Source organism: Phocoena sinus, chromosome 1, assembly GCF_008692025.1.
Source record: "Phocoena sinus isolate mPhoSin1 chromosome 1, mPhoSin1.pri, whole genome shotgun sequence".
Classification (NCBI taxonomy): Eukaryota; Metazoa; Chordata; class Mammalia; order Artiodactyla; family Phocoenidae; genus Phocoena; species Phocoena sinus.
This window is the reverse complement of record NC_045763.1, coordinates 4419565-4438412: the sequence shown is the minus strand read 5'-3', so window position 1 is coordinate 4438412 and position 18848 is coordinate 4419565. Positions and strand designations below refer to the sequence as shown.

Sequence of the window (18848 nt, the reverse complement as noted above, 5' to 3'; positions counted from 1 at the left end):
CGAGCGGGGGCTACTCTTCATTGCGGTGCGCGGGCTTCTCATCGCGGTGGCTTCTCTCATTGCGGAGCACGGGCTCTAGGCACACAGGCTCAGTAGTTGTGGCTCGCGGGCTTAGTTGCTCCGCGGCATGTGGGATCTTCCCGGACCAGGGCTCGAACCCGTGTCCTCTGCATTGGCAGATGGATTCTTAACCACTGCGCCACCAGGGAAGCCCTGGTCATTTGTTTTTGCTTCAGTTTCCCAAGCACTGTCATAGCAGGGTAGGTGGTTATTGTTCCATTTTACAGGTTGAGAGGAGGAGAGGCCCAGAGAGGTGGGGTGATGTGACACAGCCCAAGGGGCTGGGGTTCCACTCGGCGGGTCTGGGGGTGGCTTTGAGGGGTTGGGGCAGGGGAACTAGACGGAGAAGGCGGGGAGGGGTGGGGATGGGCTGGGGAGGGCAGGGTGGCCGTGATCCGACACAGTTGGGTGGCAGAGGAACTGACTGTCCCAGCGGGTCCTGCCTCTCACTCTGTGTCCCTGGGGGTTTCCCTGAAGGAAGCAGCGGAGTAACCCCCTCCCCCTTCTGATTCTTCCAGAAGAAGAAGATGGTGGCCTTGAAGGCTTCGATGACTTTTTCCCTGAGGAGCCCGTGAGCCTTCCCAAGAAGAAGAAGTCCAAGAAGCTCAAGGACAGCAGGTCCAAAGGGACGAGGAAGAAGAAAGAGGTGAGTGGGGCTGGGCTGTGCGGGCGTCCTGACTGCTCCTCCTGGGCCTGTGGAGAAAGACGTGGGCTCCCAGGACCATCTGGCGGAGGGGTGCCTCCCGAGAGCTGAGCCTGAGTGAGAAACACCAAAACCAGTGTCTGGTGTGGGCAGCGTCCCCACGGACGCCTGCCCCGAGATGTATGTCAAGTGTCCTGTCCTTTTTTGGCCGCACAGCACGGCTTGCGGGATCTTAGTTTCCTGACCAGGGATTGAACCCGGGCCACGGCAGTGAGAGTACGGAGTCCTAAGCACTGGACTGCCAGGGAATTCCCAAGTGTACTTTTTTATTTTTGGCTGCATTGGGTCTTTGTTGCTGCGCGCGGGCTTTCTCTAGTTGTGGCGAGCGGGGGCTACTCTTTGTTGAGGTGCGTGGGCTTCTCATCGCGGTGGCTTCTCGTTGTGGAGCACGGGCCCTAGAGCGCAGGCTCAGTAGTTGTGGCACATGGGCTTTGGTGCTCCGCGGCATGTGGAATCTTCCCGGACCAGGGCTTGAACCCATGTCCCCTGCACTGGCAGGCGGATTCTTAACCACTGCACCAGCAGGGAAGTCCCCACTGTGTTCTTAAACAGGGTGTGCTGGGGTGTTTATTCTTTTCTCCTTGGTGTCTGTCCTGGGCCATGACAACATGGGGTCCCCGGCGCTCCCACCCCTTCACTGGAGGGCCCTTATTCCCGCTTGCGTCTGTGTCCACTGCCTCTGTGCTCTTGGTGGTGCCTTCTGCTACCCCCTCCGTATCTGCCTCCTGGCAGCTGTCTGTCCCTCTGGTTTGCTGCTTCCAACCTGTTGTGAGTTGGAATCCTGGTCTGGGTGACCAGGATTCAAATGGGAGAAGAGTAAGGAGATACAAATGAGTAAGGAGACCCCGGTGAGGGACGGGTCTCCTGTGAGTAACTCGTGTGAGCATTTCTAGAATGCCCTGCGTGGACTCACTTCATCCTCAACAGCAACCTTGGGAGTCGGGGGCAGGGATGATCATCACCACCCGACAGAGGGGGAAACCGGGGCTGCCTCGTAGCTTAAAGCCCTCGGCGCTTGGAGGGGACGGTCATAGGGTCATAGGGCAACGTGGGGACTCCCGTCTCCCGCCTTGTGAGAGCTGCCGCCTCTCCTCGGCATCACTCGATCCTTCCGGTGGCTTTATGGGGAGGGGCTGGTGTGCACCTTGCTTTACAGATGAGGCTCAGAGATGAACTTGCCAGGGGTCACAGCCACACAGCTGAGATCTGGCCCTGGGGATGTCCGGCTGCCCCCTGCCCCCCAGCCTGGTCCTCCCCTGGCCCGCCTGCTCCGAGGGGAAGCGCTGTCGGTCCTCTGGCCTTCTCGCCTCCCCTGCCCAGAGGAGACCCACCTGGCCCAGCCTCAGAGGGGAGGCGGTCGGGGGCTGTTATCGCGCTTGGTGGCCCCGGGACAAAGTAGCAGTGTGTGTGGGGGGCCCTGCGGGGATGTTCTGACGTGGCCTCAAAGGCCGCCGTGGGCCTCTGGCTCGTCCACTGCAAGACTTTGTGCGGAGGGGACCGCGGTGTGACTTAACTCTGGAGGGTCCCCAGACAGGCTGCGGGGGCAGGAGGGAGGAGACGCCTGGGAACAAAGGGCCTGTGATGGTGGGCAGGCGATGGGTGGTGGAGTTTCTTCCCCACATCTCCCCAGGCCACTGCCCACACCTGTCTGAGCCTCGCTTCTGTGTCTGTAGTAAGGGGAGCCTCACCTATCCACACCCCCCCTGCTTGTTTGGGGGCAAATCAGATATGGGCCAACAGGGCGTCTTCACGTGAGAGGTGCCACGGGGAAGGCTAGTGGCCCTCGGGGGCATCCAGGGTGTCAGCCTGCAAGCGTCTGGAGGGCAGGGCCTGCCCTGGGCGTTGCCCCGGGTCCCCATAGTGGTTGGCCTGCCTGGAGCTCAGGGACTGGGGCACGGAGGTGCCACTCGCACCTCCTCCAGCTGGAACCATGCAGGTACGTCCTGCCTGTGTTCTCTGGTGAGCTTGGGGTCAGCATTTCTCACCAGGTCCGCCCCCTGTTCTGCTCTCCTGGCTCCCGGGAAGGACCTCCTTAGGACAGCTGCCCTGTCCAGGCTCCTGGCCAAAGCTGTCCCGGAGCCTCTCCCTGCCCGCTTGCGGCCACACCTGGCTGTCCCTGTCCTCTGGCGTGCATAGACTACCCTTTCTCCCCCCAGAGGGACCCTGAGCCTCCTCCGAGCCCAGCACTGCCCCTGTCAGATGTCACCCTCCATCTCTGCTGCCCCTCAGCTTTGTCCTCACTGCCTGGGCTCCTGGCATCCTTCCAGGATTGACAGGTCTATACCCTCCCGGGACACCCCTAACCCCACGGCTGGTACATGGGCTACATGTGGGCAGGTTGTGAGCTGCCGCTTCCTGTCCCCGTTATCCAGGCGGGGCAGTGGAGGCAGGAGAGGGGAAGGGGGGATGGCCCGTGCCTGGAGGCTCCCCCCACACCCCCAAGGGAGGTGCTGTGGACCGGGTCCCCCTGCTGTGGGGAGGGGGCTCCGAATCCGTGCTGCAGCTCCCCCCAGCCCCTCCCGCACCCTGGCCCACAGGTCTGTCTTTGTTGGGGGCAGAGGTTAGATGGCTCAGCGCCGGCGGGGCCCTGAGATGCAGGGGCCGACTTCCTGGTTGAAGCTCTGAAATCTTGGCTCTGTTGTGGCCACTGCTGTCAGCCCTCAGACCTGATGCTCTGTGGATGCGGGGTAGAGGTAGATTCTAGGGTCGTGGGGGCATCCCGCGCAAGCACCTTCTCCCCAGCTCCTCAGCGATTTCTCTCCCTCTCCCGAAGCTTCTTTCTTGGGAACTGGGAGGGAGGCTCTCGTCTCTCACTGCTATGGCCTGAGCATGGCCTCTGTGCTGTATCCATCTCTTCCTGGGTCTCCCTTGCCCTCCTTCTCCCTCCTCTGCATTTCTTGTCCGCCCACCTCTTCCTCCAACCACCCCCCCCCCCCCCCCCCCCCCCCCCCCCCCGTCCCTTCCTCTCTCCTCTCCTCCATTCCACTCTCCCTCCCCTCACTTCCTCTCCCTCTCTCCTTCCTCTCTCTACTGAGATGCAGTTCCTGGATCTCAAAGAAAGGAGATGGAGGCCAGGGTAGACTGGAGGGCCCTGCAGATGACCGGGCAGTGCCAGCCAGGCCCCCAAGGTGGCCCTCGGGCCACTGCTGCACCCTCCCCAGCATTGCTGAGAGTCTGGCTTGGCAGATGTCAACAGTCTGAGCGTGCTGTAGCCAGAGAGCAGGGTCCTGGCCGCCATGTGCACACTGCCCGCCCGCCCGCCTGCAGACCCCAGTCCTCGGGATGTGGGGAGGGGAATGTCACCCCTTTTCTCCTTTTCATCTCCAACCAGGTGGCCCCAACACAAGGCGCTGGGTGGAGGGAGCAGAGGGCCCCCGGTGGTGGAACCCATGTAGCAGCAGGTTTTTTGGGGGTGGGGTGGAGGGACAGGCAGCAAGTCGTGAATTCTGATTTACATAAAATAACCGGGGCTTCGGCCGGAACCTGAGCATATGTAGATGAAGCTCCTTGTCAGACCCAGCGCAGGAGGGAGAAATGATTTCAACCTGTGCTGCAGCGGTTACCATAGCAACCAATTATTCAGTGCTAAATTATAACTGTTTATAACACTCGTGAATGGGAAAGCTCATATTTCATTCTCTCTTTTTCCCTCTCAGTCTCCAAGGACCCCAAATTGAGAATGACCAACTCTCTGAGTCCTTCCTTTTGAGTTTAAATGCCTGCTTTTTAGAGAGATGCGGTGTGTGCTGAGTGCTGGGCGTAGAGGGAAGGGAGAGAGAGATGCGAGGCCTGGATCGAAAGACATCTGCAGAGCTGGGGGAGGAAGGGTGGGCATAGACTGCCCGCTCGGGGTCCCCAGGGCCTTCACGGGTGGCATGCTGTGCCTTCAGTGGGCCCGGGGCTCAGGGCAGAGACCCCTCCTCCCTACCCCCAGTTCCTCGCATACCCAGCCCGGGTGTAGGATTTAAGGCAGCTTTGCAGATGGTTTCTGTTGGGACTCCAAGTTCCCTTAGATTCTTCTGCCATCCAGGGCATCCCCTATAGTCCTGCCCGGGGCTGCTGCAGCCCAGAGGACACAGCATCAGGGTCACAGCCCCAACTGGTCCTGATTTTCAGAGCCCACAGTGTGGCTCAGGGCTCAGCTTGGTTCGGGGCTTTATTAGGGCATTTTTGCTCTGTGCCTGTGTCTCCTCCCTGAATGTGGCTTGGCCCGCACTCTCTCCCCTGTAAGTTTCGAGATACCGAATGGTGAGTCTACTCCTGGTTCCTGGTCATTCCTCCCCTTCTTGCCACTGGCCGACCTGCATCCCTCCAGGTCCTGCTGTTGGGTCACTCCTCTTCGAGTTGTTTTCAGAGCCATTCGCTGCCCTTCCGCTTGCCCCTTTCTCCGCAAGGGAAGATTTTGGAACAACAGAACACAGGATAAAGGAGGCCTTGGACTAGATGTGTCCAAACAGCTGGATACAGAGAGACGCTGTGGGTACAGACTGATTGTACCATCGGGAAACCCATCTCCAAAGACCTGTCCTGCACCTTGCCCTCCACCAGCCTCCCGGGTGGGCAGGGGGGCTTGGACGAGATCGGGATGCAGGTGGGGGAGAAGGCAGGGCAGAGAGGGGATCAGGGAATGGGCGGGGAGCCGGGGAATTGAGGAATCTGTCTTCTCCTTGGCCAGGCTTTCCCCGGTGCAGGTAGACAGGGCAGGGAGGGGTCTGCGCCTTCCCTGAAACAAGGGGCGGCCATCATTGTCGTCCCCCGCTGGGCCGCAGGGGCGCTGACTGTCCTGCTGTAGCTCCGGCTCATTCCTCGAGAAGAAACTTTGCCCTCCTGTCCCCCCACTTAGCCCCGGAGTGGCTGCTGGACTAACACACTCCTGGCAGTGCACAGCTTGGGGCCTTTTGCCAGACGTGCTCCCCCCGGCCCCCCCCCCGCCCCCCCACCACTGTGCACACACTGACAGGGCGTCTGCTGGAGGCGCCTTCCCTCCCTCCCTCCCTCCCTCCCTCCCTCCCTCGATACCTCCAGCTCCCTCTGGGCCCTGCGTTCAGAGCTGTGCGGGCCACTCTCCACCTCTCTGCACTTGGGATGTGGTGCGCAGGCTCCCTAGCAGATACTCAGGGCACCTCCCCCTCAGGTGCGGTCACACAGCCCCTTCTGTTGGCGTCCTGTTGCCCGTCTGCCCTGTAATTGTTGCCCAGCTGCAGGCACTGTCCATGCACTTGGCTTCAGTCCAGCCCCGATTTGCAGAAACGAGGTGGGGTGAGGCACGTTGCGTCCTCCGGTTTGTGGTCCTGGCTGCATCTTCAGCTTCCGAGCAGAGTTGGGGGCATCATGGGTACTTGGGACTCTCCTACTTCAAAATGCTTAAGGCCTTCTCTCTCACGTGATCTCCTTTGTTCCTCTTATCGCCCTGTATGGCACCCCCATTTCACAGACAAGGAGGCCGAGGTCAGGATGCTGCAGTGACTTTTTGCCCAATTCCGGACTAGCAAGGGTCAGAGCTCCGAGACAGTCTCTGTCCTGCAGCCTCCGCAGGGAGCCCCCGGACCCACCATGGGTCCTCCTGTCTCTTCCCTGCTCTGGTTCGCGGGGTCCCCAGGGCAGCTGAGGGCCAGCCCCACGGCCCTCCCTCGGCGGGCCCCACAGCCTCTGTCCGCGGTGCTGAAGCTTGTGACACTTTCCTCCTCCCATCCTTACCTGTGCGGGGGTGTGGCTGGGATAGAGCCTGTCTCTCAGGTCTGTCGAAGGGTGCTCTTTCCAAGCTGGCCAAACTCTACATCTTCGGGGGAAATGGACATCCCTGTCTGATCCCTGCCTCCCCAGAGGACCGAGGCAGGGCTGGGAGCTGTGGCCATGAGCCCTGGGAACGGGATCGCGTGCAAGGCTGTCCTGCCCTGGGCAGGCTCTGGCAGCAGCCAGGACCGGCACACTGCCCCTGGAGCCCGCCCGGTGTGGCCGACCGAGTCAGTATTCCGGGAGGGCCCAGAGGCTCTGCTGCCTGCCAGCCACCAGCCAGCACACTGACTCAGCGGCTTAACGGGCATAGAAGGCTTGGGAGCCGAGCAGCAGGAGAGTCAGGAAGTGCAGGGACCCCACGGGTGGGTCCTTTCCCAGCTGTGTCTCAGGAAGAGTCTTCCTCCTGGGAAGAGACTCTCAACTCCACGGTGCGGCTGGAAAGGGCAGAGCGGGCGGGGGGCCTCCCAAGACAGACCCACTGCCCTTGCTGCGCTCCTTCTCTGCATCTGCTCCCTCCCCTCCCTGCTTCCTTCCTCTCCCTCCTCCCCGCCTTTCTCCTCCCTCTCCACCTCCTCTTTTGCCTCCCTCCCTCATTGCTCCTTCCGGAGCTCACATCCTTCATTTCTCCAGTTCTTTCTTCATCTCTTCCGTGCCTCTCTTTGCCGCCTCTAAGCCGCCAGCACGAAGATGCCAAGTGTCATCTCCATTGGAGCATCCGTGCCTGGCCTCTCCTGCAGACCCAGGCCGGGAGGGGCCTAGTCAGCCTGCTTGCCTCTTGAAAAGCCCCAATACACAGCTTTCTCAGCTTTCTCGCAGGGGCAGTGCCTTTCTGATGGGGATGCTCTGTCTGTAAACACCCTTATCTCCATATAAATGGGCCATTTTCTGCTTGTATGGATGGAAACTGAATCGAGGAAACCAAGCTTAAGAGCTGCCTAAATTACTTTGTCTCATATTGAGATGAAGCAGCCAGGGTTCGGGCGGTGGGGAAGGTGGGCTTGTGCTTTAGCAGCGTCCGGAGAGCGCACAGGCAGATGGAACTGGGATGTGCGCTCTGTGTTAACCACAGGTTTCACTTGACACGCAGGACTCCATAGGATGCAAAGATGAACAGAGAGGAGAGGATCTGGGAGCCGGGGCGGAAGGTGGGGGCTCTTCTCCAGCGTGGACAGCGTTTCGGTTTTTGGCTCTGGGCATGATATCCTCTCTACGAGCGCCTGGGTCCGAGTGCCATCGCTGACACGCGTTACAGTCCCAAAGCCCATAGAAACCTGAAACAGGGCCGTCTAAGCGGGCTGCACTGAGCTTGCCTGGTGGGGGCGTGTGTCTTCACCCGAGGCCTCGACTCACCTGCACAGCACCATTTGTCACCAACCAGTCATTGGGGGCGAGACCCTTACCCCGTGCTGGCTCAGGGCAGCCCCTCTGTCTGGGATTTAGTGGTCTGGTGGGTGAGACTCTGCCAGGAGGCCGCTCTCAGGGCAGTGCTGCTGCCTGGGACTCTGCATTTTCTTTGGGCCCCTGTTGTTCTCACCGTCCACCTTTCTCTTCCAGGGGAGCAATGATGAGCTGTCGGAAAATGAAGAGGATCTGGAAGAGAAGTCGGACAGTGAGGGCAGCGACTACTCCCCAAATAAAAAGAAGAAGAAAAAACTCAAGGACAAGAAGGAGAAAAAAGCCAAGCGAAAAAAGAAAGATGACGACGAGGACGACAACGATGACGGATGCCTCAAGGTAACCCTGATGCCTGGCTGGGGGATCCTGCTTGGACGAGCTGAGCCTCCTGCTGTCAGCTCCCTGCCCTCTGACCGGGGAGCCCCTGTGGGCAAAGGACCAGAGCATCCTTTCCCACGAAGGGCCGTCGGGGCAGATGGGTGTGTGTGTGTGAGTGCACGCGCAGGAAGGTTGGACACAACTTTGTGAGAAGTACTGTAGCCACAGGTCTCAGAGACACGGCACTCAGGAGTTTGGGGAGGAAGTGGTGTGGCCTCTTGCAGATGTATTGTCCGCTGTTTGCCCAGCTCGAGCGGTCAGCCGTTCCTGAGGAGAGCGATGGTCTGAACTCAAGTTTGGTGTCAGGAACCTCTTGGTCGGAGCAGTTTGGGAGAATAAAACAAATGGAGCTTTCGCCAAGAAGAAGTGGCTGGACAGCTCCGCTTATGGTGGAAGGGGGCCTTAGCACGTGTTCCGAAATTCATCCCACGTGGGCACCCAGGAGAGTGTCCCAGGGAGCGAGAGTCATGGAAGCTATAGCGATGGGCCTGCAGCTCTCCCCTGGGGAGAAGCCTCTTCCCGGTGAAAGTGGGGCACGATGTGGCCCCTGGAATGTCAAGGCCGCTCCTTGCAGGGGGCGGGGGTGGGGGGAGGGGCCAAGGGTAGGACGGCAGATGGGCTCTGGGTCCTGGGTCTCTGCGTCGGGCAGGGGCAGGTGGCAGATGACAGCACCTCATCCGGGAGCCTCCTGCTGCCTTCGATCTTTGATGAGGCTCAGTTTGGGCTGGCCGTGGATTTGAAGATAAGTGCTCCGTAAATGTTAGTACGTAAATGTTAGTACGGTGGCTGCTGGGTGAGGCAGAGGTGGTGACTATCAACTGAAGTTGGGAAGTGCCGGCGGTGTCCCGACACCCGGAGGGAGCTCATTAGTTGGCAGGTGTGTTATGAGTCATCTGTGACTGATGGCGGCTGAGAAGCTGACAGATTTGGAAGATGAACTTAACAGGAGTGATTCAGGGTCGTCCTGTAATAATGTCATCGCTCACTTGCTGCTCTGCTTCGTGGTGGGAACCTCCAGGACTGGTGTGTGTCAGGAGCAGGTTGGCCAAGGGAGGGGACCCCACGTGGGCGCACCTCTGAACTGCCACAGAGAACAGGAGGTCAGGAAGCGGGTCCCTTGGGGCCGAGGGAGGCCGTGTGTTCTGCCCGGGTGGCCTTCCCTTGCTGGAGCAGACAGCCCATCTCTGAGGGGCTTAGGCAGTAAAAGGGGTCTGTTGGATCAGCAGCCCTAAGAGTTGAGAGGCAAGGGGGCTTCCAGCTAGGGGGACCCAGTGGTGTCATCCAGGGCCCTGTTTCTTTGCCTTTGGAGGGTCAGCTTTGGGTTCAGGCCAGGCACCCTCGTGGCTGGGAATGTGTGTAGCAGCAGTGCAGGGCTTCGTGGACACCCCCTGCCCCATCCAGCAGGAGGGAAAGCTGGCTTGTGTCCTAGCTGTCCGCACAGGAGACCCAGGGGTGCCCCTGCCTGGACCGGTTGAGTCACACGCCCACCTGGATCAGTGACTGTGGCCTGGGATGGCGTGTGCTGATTGGTGGAATGGATCTGTGGGTGGGGCTGGCACAGCTCAGGGCTGCCTGGAGCAAATGGGAAATCGGGGTGAGGGCCCTGTTCCAAGCACCTGTGCTAACAGGTGTGCTACGTAACACCTGTGCTACGTCACAGGAGGGACGTAGGTGCTGTTATCCCCATTTTACAGGTGGGGAAACTGAGGCATAGAGAGATGAAGCAGCTTGTCCACCTCTCACTGCTAGTATGTGGCAGAGCCAGGATTGGAGCCTGCCTCTGTCCAGCAGGTTCCAATCTCATAGCCAGCACCACCGCCCACCCCTCCCTTCCCAGCCATCCGGGGTCTGCTTTGTGACCTGACGCCTGGGCTGGCTGGCTGTCTTTGTGCCCTTGGGAACTCACGCACCTCCCTGGGCTTCGGTGCCCCATCTGGAGAGTGAAGCAGGAGCCGAGGGACCCTCTCTGGGCTCTGCCCTGAGCTGGGCCACTGCCCTGACCAGGGCACACCTTCCTGGTCCCCGAACCCGCAGTGACCTGCCCTTTCACGAGGTCCAAGTGTGACTGTACTAGGTGATCTCCTGGGGTGGACAGAGTGAGTCCTGATGTTATTCCTGCCCTGGACATGCACGTGGCTTCCCCCCAAACCCCCGCATTAGCCCCCCAGGCGTGTGGCCCGCACCCCATCAAGAGCTGGCATCTGGGCCGTTCCCACTGATCAAGGGGCTGGCGGCCTGAGATGCTGTAGGATGTTTTCAGTGGTGGATGAGAACTGCTCTCGTTAAGTTGCTGACAATATCCCCCTGCTTTTCCGAGGCGCCCTGGGTGGGGCCCTGGTGGGGGTTCAGGGTAAAAGGACTCCCACCTCTCATTCCACCTCCGGCCTGTGTGTCCGTAGGAGCCCAAGTCCTCGGGGCAGCTCATGGCCGAGTGGGGCCTGGACGACGTGGACTACCCGTTCTCGGAGGCCGACTATCACACGCTCACCAACTACAAGGCCTTCAGCCAGTTCCTCAGGTGGGGCCTCGGGGCCACCATGGCTGGGCATCCACGGAGACTGCCTTCGAGGCCTGCCTCCCCCGGGCTCACCAAGTGGGGCGGCCAGAGGGGCAGGGCCCCGGGCTCCTGGGGTGGGCTTCCAGGCTGACACTGACCCTGGGCAGAGCTGGCAGGAGGGGCAGGCAGGACCCTTCCATCTCAACAGGTGGTCCTGCTTTCCCTCGCTGGTCCTACCCCCAGGGATGGCAACCCCAGTCATCCCCAGGGGTCTTAAGCCCCCGTGGCCACACTCAGCTCTAAAAGAAATGGGACTGGACCCCTGCCTCTGGTCCCTCGGGTCTTACAGGGTCTGAAAACCCAATTAGAAGATCACCGGCCACATAAACAGGGAATCGGGAGCCTTGGGGGTGGACTGCTGTCTCTGTCTTGGTGCTCTTCCCTGCCCTCCTTTCTGCCCAGTTTTCCCAGTTTGCTGTATATGCCAGGTGTGGGACTTGGGAGAAGAAGGGTGGGCCCTGTGGGGGGTCACATGGGGGTCTCATCCCTTCCATGGGGCTGTCCTCACCCTCCTGCCTCTCACCCCACGCAGGCCACTCATCGCCAAGAAGAACCCGAAGATCCCCATGTCCAAAATGATGACCGTCCTGGGCGCCAAGTGGCGAGAGTTCAGCGCCAACAACCCCTTTAAGGGCAGCTCGGCGGCGGCGGCCGCAGCGGCGGTGGCCGCGGCCGTGGAGACGGTCACCATCGCGCCTCCGCTGGCCATCAGCCCCCAGCAGGCACCCCAGCCTGTGCCTGTCCGCAAGGCCAAGACCAAGGAGGGCAAGGGTAAGGCTGCACCCAGTCCTGCTGGCAGAGGGCCCCCAGGCCCTACAGTCTGGGACAAACGGGCCGGTCTCTATCAAGGACCCAGTGCCTTGGTTGACCTTGGACCCATCCACCCTTCCTCAGCTGTGTTGTGGCATCTGTCCTGCCTCTCTCTTGGGGCTGGTGGCGAAGTGGAGGAGGCGGTGGGCTCAGAGCTTTGGGAGTTTTCCCAGGTGTGGAGGAGGGGACAGAGGTGTGACCTGTGCTACTGGGAGTTAGGGGGCTCTTGGGTTTGAGCCTGCACCATTCCCAGGGGGAAGGGGTCCCAAGGTGACCCGTGGATCGCTCTCTTCTGAGCACCCGGCCCTCGGGGTAACAGATGTACACGGGCGTGGGCGTGGATAGGGCCGCCTTCCCAGGGAGGCCAGGAAGGAGGTCCAGATACAAAATCAGACTCTGTGGTGGTGTCTGGGTGGGGAGAATAGGGACAGCAGAGGCTCTCTGCAACTTGAAGTTCTAGGGGAGGGACCTTTCTTCCCCGGATGGAGGATTTACGGCCCCACTGGGAGTAGGGACATTGATCTCCCCGGGGCTCTGAGTGGTGGTGTTGCCTGCAGCTCACCTTCCTGGGTGCCCTGACCTGGGTTTTTTTGGCTGCGTTGGGTCTTTGTTGCTGCACGTGGGCTTTCTCTCGTTGCGGCGAGCGGGGTCTACTCTTCGTTGCGGTGTGTGGGCTTCTCATTGCAGTGGCTTCTCTTGTTGCAGAGCACGGGCTCTAGGCACACGGGCTTCAGTAGTTGTGGCACACGGGCTTGGTAGTTGTGGCTCGTGGGCTCTAGAGCGCAGGCTCAGGAGTTGTGGCGCACAGGCTTAGTGTCTCCGCGGCATGTGGGATCTTCCCGGACCAGGGATCGAACCCGTGTCCCCCGCATTGGCAGGCGGATTCCTAACCACTGCGCCACCAAGGAAGTCCCCTGACCTGGGTTTTGATGGGGGGCAGAGCAGACGCTGGGGACCCCTTGTTTCTGCCCCAAGGAGCTTTGGTTTCTGGGATAATGCCTCCCTTTAGCAGGTCCCACAGGGGTCCCCGGTGGGTGACTGACGCGGGCTTTAGAGACTGCTTCCGCTCACCTCCCTTGCTGTCTGCACCGCCAGGCTTCTTTCTCATTTCCTGTCGGGCTCCAGCTGCTGAGCTATCGATTCCCTGAGCTGCCTATTCAGAGCCTGAAAAATTGAAATAGATTTTCCGTGGCGCCACTGAGGTTACAGCTGGGCTCCCAGACCCAGCTCTCTGTGTGTGATGTGGGTGGAGGAGGGCCTGGGGCGAGGCCATCTGCCTTTAGGCCCCCACTTGCCCTGCTCGGCCTGGTGGGAGAGGCTGCTGGGGTGGGGGGGTCATTACTCCCCAGGTGACTAATTGTCCTGTGACCAGTTCCATAAAAACAACCTCACCCCTGCTGGCCACCTGGGAGCCAGCATTTCCTGGGGATGATTGGCAGAGGTGAGGGCGGTCTTGAGTGGTGCCGGTGTGTGGGGTATGGCAGACAACCCGGAGGCTGGCAGCTGGGGAAAGGGCTTCTTGCCCTAGCACATCCCTCCAGGGCCTAGGTATGGTCCGCAGGTGGGTCGGTGTGCCCTTAGTGGCCCTGGGGGCTGGTGGCTGCACTGGGGACAGCTCCTTTCTGGGGAGAGGGATGGGACGGGGCTGTTCCTAAGATGGCAGCACAGCGGCCAGAGCAGGGACTGGGCCAGGGTTATTCTCTGGCTTCCCCCTCTACTGTGCAACTTTAGCAAGGACGTCACCTTTCCGAGCTCTTCTCATCTGAGAAGGGGCAACGGCAGAAACCATCCTTTCCTTAAAGCGGGTTCTCAAGGCCGAGTGAAAGCATGGCGGTGAGTGAGTGAGCCATGGCGGGCGCTGGTCTATTCCACCGGTGCTTTTCAGGGCCTGGAGTGAGGAAGAAGATCAAAGGCTCCAAGGATGTGAAGAAAAAGGGCAAAGGGAGAAAGGTGGCCGGGCTCAAGTTCCGCTTCGGAGGGGTTGGCAGCAAGAGGAAGAAAGGCTCCTCGGTGAGTGTGAGTGTGTGCGTGTGTGTGAGTGCGAGTGTGAGTGTGTGTGCGTGCACGTGCGTGCGTGTGTGTGTGTGTGTGTAGCATGCAAAGGTTGGGTGACGTGGAAAGCAGGGCTATCAGTTCATTCTCCTGAGCCAGGCAGGGGGCAGGTCTTGTACACACCATCCCCCCGCCCCAGCCTCTCCCATTCTACATTCAGGCCTGCTGGGCCTGTTTCCCCACCTGACTGGTGAGGGGTTCAGCCTGGATCCTTCCAAGGCCCCGTGTAGCTTGGACTCTGGGTGGGTAGCTCTCCTGCCCACCTTGCTGAGCTGGGGGCTCAGTCCTGGCTCCTTCTGCCCCAGCTGCCTCTCCATCTGGGCAGCAGGCGGGAGAGTCCTGGGGGGCGCCTGGATGCCCAGGTCTGCTGGGAGGGCAGGCCCCAGGAAGGTGGCATGTAGGCAGGATAGGGCTGGGTTGGAACCCTGCCCCTCCCTTGCCCTCCCAGGGCCAGCTCTGTCACCAGCTCTGGAATGACCCTAAGTCCGTGTCTGAGCCTTTGAGCCCTCTTTCTCCGGGGGTAGAGGCATTCACCCCACTCCTGCCCCTACAGGGCACCTATTTCCCTCACCTGACCCAGCCCTGCAGAGGGGCAGAGATGGAAGCCATCTCTTTGTCCCTTCGTAGGGGCAAGTGACAGGTCTCAAGTTTAGCTGCTGTGGAGGGGAGCACGGAGCAGCAGGCATGGTCCAGCCCGGAGCTGGTGGTCCAGCTCAGCTTAGCTTTTGAGCACAAACTAATGTGCTAGGCCCTCTGCTCCACCACGGTGGGCCCTGCTCTGGAGCTGCTCGCAGGCTGGAAGGGTTTGGGCACATGCGCTGGGAGAGAGCCAATGACAGGCAGATGGGACAGGTCGGACCTGGCACAAGGCTGTGCAACAGGTCTCATTAGGGAGAGTTCTGGGAAGGCTCCTTGGGGGAGGTGTCCTTAGGGCTTCCCCTTGAGGGATGTGTAGGAGTTTGGCAGGGTGGAGGGCAGGGCCTGGGAGAGTTCCGGAGGTGGAAAGTGTGGGGAGGGTCTGAGGGCTGGAGAGCAGGGCTTGGGGAGGAGGGTGCAAGGCCATCAGGCTGGACCGGTGGGCTGAGGGTTTTCTAGCTGGGTGGAGGGACGAGATGAACCAGAGACAGACAGCACTGTGCCTCTGGAGCCTCCACTGTGCCCCCCCCCAGGCCTGCGAAGCCTGGAGATGAGCCCCCAGGGCTGGCTCTAGGCTCACAGCCCGCCCCCCCCCCCCCCCCCCCCCACTGCCTCCACAGAGTGAGGAGGAGCAGCGGGAGGGGTCGGACTTGGACAGTGCCAGCATCCACAGCGCCTCCGTGCGCTCGGAGTGTTCTGCCCTGATGGGGAGGAAGAGCAAGAGGAGGCGCCAGAAGAAGAGAAGTAAGAGTCCTGTCTGCACGGTTCCCATGGCCAGCACGGCGCATGTGGGCATGCGGAGCCCCCTCGGGGAGCAGAGAAGGGCACCCCTCAGCAGACAGCTCCCCTGTGCTTCCTCAAGCACCCTGGCCTCTGTGGTTAGGAGAGGGGGTCCTGTCGAAGTGAGTCTGCATACGTTAGGGACCCGTGATGTGAGCCACCCCAGGGCATTTGCACTGGCAGAGGGGGGGCACAGGAGGAGTTGCTTCTTAACCTCATCCACCCTCTACCCATGTACCCCCTCAGCCCCATTCCCCTACCCATCCTCGTTCCCCCTCTCCATCCTCGTTCCCCCCTCCATCCTCGTTCCCTCCCTCCCTTGCCTTTATTCATCCAGCCATTCATCTTTCCATGCATTCACCTATCTTTCTTCTTTCCTTCCTCCTCCCTCCTTCCCTTCCTTCTTTCCTTTTATCCATCTTCCATCCATCTCTTCACCTCTTTACTCTTTCAGTCCTCCTGTTGACCCTGTCTGTCCATCCACCATCCAACATCTATCGAGCGCCTAGTATGCGCCAGGGCAGCCTGGGGTGGAGATTGGCTGTGCACTGGGAGTGGGAACAAGGCCCTCCACGACTGCCTCTGCCCCCTCCGCAGTTGATGATGGTGATGGCTATGAGACGGACCACCAGGACTACTGTGAGGTGTGCCAACAGGGTGGGGAGATCATCCTGTGCGACACCTGCCCGAGGGCCTACCACCTCGTCTGCCTGGACCCAGAGCTGGAGAAAGCTCCCGAGGGCAAGTGGAGCTGTCCCCACTGTGTAAGCCCTTGGCAGACGCGCTGGGGCGGGATTTTGTCTGTGCCTGGCTTCCGGACTCCTGCACGGTCTTCTGGGGCAGAACATGGGGAAGTGCGAGTGGGAGGGAGGGAGTCGCTCCCTGGTGGAGGTGGGGTCCTGGTCCAGGGTGCCTCCACCTGGACTCCCCCCCTCCAGGAGAAGGAGGGGATCCAGTGGGAGCCGAAGGACGACGAGGACGACGAGGAGGAGGGCGGCTGCGAGGAAGAGGAGGACGACCACATGGAGTTCTGCCGCGTGTGCAAGGACGGCGGCGAGCTGCTCTGCTGCGACGCCTGCCCCTCCTCCTACCACCTGCACTGCCTCAACCCGCCGCTGCCCGAGATCCCAAACGGTGAATGGCTCTGCCCGCGCTGTACTGTGAGTGTTACGCCGGCCCGCGCCGAACGCCCCGCCCCCGGCAAGGCCCCGCCCATCACGACCAGGGCCCGCCCCCGGCAAGGCCCTGCAGGCAAAGGTCCCACCCACCGAGGCCCCGCCCCAGCAGGCCCTGTCCACCAAAGCCCCGCCTCCCCCGGCCCAGGCCACGCCCACCACGCCCATCGCCCGTGCTGCTCCAGGCCTCACCTACGAAGGCCCCACCTGGCTCTCCGCCTACCAAGGCCTTTAACCCGCCCCTTCCCGTCCAGGACACACCCCACGAGTACACCCCCCACCCCTCACCCCTCACCCCCGCCACCGCCCCGCTGGGGCTCAGTCCCAAGCCCCCTCCCATCTGCCCCGAGTCCCGGCCACCGCCTCACCCTGGCCTGCTCTGCTTGCAATCCCCTTCACACTTCCTGGAAACAGCCGCTATGAGAAGAGAAAAGCAGTGGTGATAATCCCACCACCGTCCACCATAGCCACCGTTTACTGGGCATCTCTCTAATGCTTACTGAGTTTTCCAGTACCAGGCCTTTTGTTATTCCCATTTTTAGATGAGAAAACTGAGGCTCAGGGAGGTAAAGTGACTTGCCCAAGGCCACATAAGGCTGAACTGTCCATTCAGACTCAGACTGGACCTGGCTCTTGTCACAGGGCTGGGGATGGCGAGAGGGTAGGAGGCCTCTGGGGCTGGGGCCTCAGTTTCTGCGGGGAGAGGAGAACACCCGCCCCTCTCCCCCCCATTCACCGTAGGCATTTGAAGGCCACCATGCTCCGAGTTGTCCCCAGCCCACCCCTAGTGCTGGGTCCCCCACCCTGTGGATCCTGGGCTGTGCCTTGCCAGCCCTCGGTTACCTGTGTGCATATGGGCTTCCATTATGCGTGTGTATGTGTGTGTGCACGCGTGTGTGTGCAGACCCGTATCGTCTCATCAGCGTGCACGGCATGGGTGGTCTCCTGAGGTCAGAGTGGTGTCTTGGAGTCACTGTGGTGCTGTCTGACTTGGAGCAGTACAGCTTGTTGGAGGGAGCCTCGGGGTGGGGCCCTGCAGCTAAGCCCTTAACTTGGGGACCCTCCTCTGTCCACAGTGTCCCCCGCTGAAGGGCAAAGTCCAGCGGATCCTGCATTGGAGGTGGACAGAGCCCCCAGCCCCCTTCATGGTGGGGCTGCCGGGGTCCGACGTAGAGCCTGGTGTTCCACCACCCAAGCCCCTAGAGGGCATCCCGGAGAGAGAGTTCTTTGTCAAGTGGGCTGGGCTCTCCTACTGGCACTGCTCCTGGGTGAAGGAGCTACAGGTGAGGCACCTGGGCAGGTGTGGCTGTGCTCAGGACCTAAACGCCCCGGCCAGCTCCCTGAGTGAGGGGCATTGCTGGGAGTTGGGGAGGGGGAGGTGGAAGGTGAGGATTGTCCTGCTTGGGACCCAGGCTGGGGGCTGGGGGAGCTGGGTTGGGGGACATGGGGGGTGGGGTCATGGCCCATCTCCCTCCTGTAACCTCTGCCCCCTTTGCGAGCAGCTGGAGCTCTACCACACGGTGATGTATCGCAACTACCAAAGAAAGAACGACATGGACGAGCCACCGCCCTTTGACTATGGCTCTGGCGATGAGGATGGCAAGAGCGAGAAAAGGAAGAACAAAGACCCTCTCTATGCCAAGATGGAGGAGCGCTTCTACCGCTATGGCATCAAGCCGGAGTGGATGATGATTCACCGCATCCTGAACCACAGGTGTGTGCTCGGCGGGTGGGGCCCTGAACCTCGCTGGAGGTGGGTGGCTGCAGGTCTGGGACACACCGGCCCCTTCAGCCTGTTAAATGGGCTCAGGACCACGCGTGGGTGTGGTAGGGGAAGGGGTCCCACTGTCGGCGATTTGACTGTCCAGCTGGAGGGGTCTTCATGCAGCTGGGTACATGGATGCACACATGTGTAAACTTGCATGTGCATGCGTGTCACTCATGGTAGGAGAGCAGTTCCTAAGTCATATGTCTAAAGGGGCAACTTGACGAACGGCCAGTGGAAGCTGTAGATGGGACACTTGGGGGGTCGGGACCCTTGTGCTCCTGGGTGTCTGCTGACGTCAGTGCTTGATACCTGCCGGAAGGTCCTGGGGACCAGGGTGGGCCTGAGCTGTGGGGTGAGTACATGCTTGCTGCTCCTTTATAACACGGCTGACACCACCGAGTGCCATCTACCAAGAGGTAGGTGTTTTATTCCCGCCTTCGTGTTTATGGATGACAGCACGGTTAAGTCACTTGCCCAGAGTCACACAGCCAAGAGGCAGGGGTGCTGGGATTTGAACCCAGTGCTGTTCTGACGGCAGGACTTGCTTTCTTAGCCACTGTTCCAAACCCCAGTGCCCCTGCGACAGCTCTTTGTTGAGCAGTGTGAAATTGCCCAGGTGACAGTGGTCAGAGGCTGCAGAGGCCAGACGCAGACACCAAGGCAGGGGGGCCCCGGACTGCAAGAGTGGCTTTGGTTTGGTGGGGAGGTGGGAGGTTTTGCTCATTCTTTTTTTTTTTAATTAATTTCTTTAAAATTATTTTTTAATTAATTTTATTTATTTATTTGGGGTCTTTATTG

At 60.6% G+C, this 18848-nt stretch overlaps 1 protein-coding gene across 5 annotated transcripts in view; it reads left to right on the top strand.

Moving 5' to 3' along the window:
* The window catches only part of CHD5 (chromodomain helicase DNA binding protein 5), a 66455-nt gene that overhangs the window by 10149 nt on the left and 37458 nt on the right, over positions 1 to 18848 (top strand). For all 5 annotated transcript variants that reach the window (XM_032627552.1, XM_032627579.1, XM_032627542.1 and 2 more), the window contains exons 2-11: positions 579 to 706; positions 8054 to 8233; positions 10672 to 10790; positions 11362 to 11600; positions 13525 to 13649; positions 14948 to 15071; positions 15705 to 15871; positions 16046 to 16267; positions 17359 to 17565; positions 17785 to 17996. In XM_032627552.1, coding sequence (XP_032483443.1) covers positions 579 to 706; positions 8054 to 8233; positions 10672 to 10790; positions 11362 to 11600; positions 13525 to 13649; positions 14948 to 15071; positions 15705 to 15871; positions 16046 to 16267; positions 17359 to 17565; positions 17785 to 17996 — 1723 coding nt within the window. The remainder of the gene's footprint in view (positions 1 to 578; positions 707 to 8053; positions 8234 to 10671; positions 10791 to 11361; positions 11601 to 13524; positions 13650 to 14947; positions 15072 to 15704; positions 15872 to 16045; positions 16268 to 17358; positions 17566 to 17784; positions 17997 to 18848) is intronic.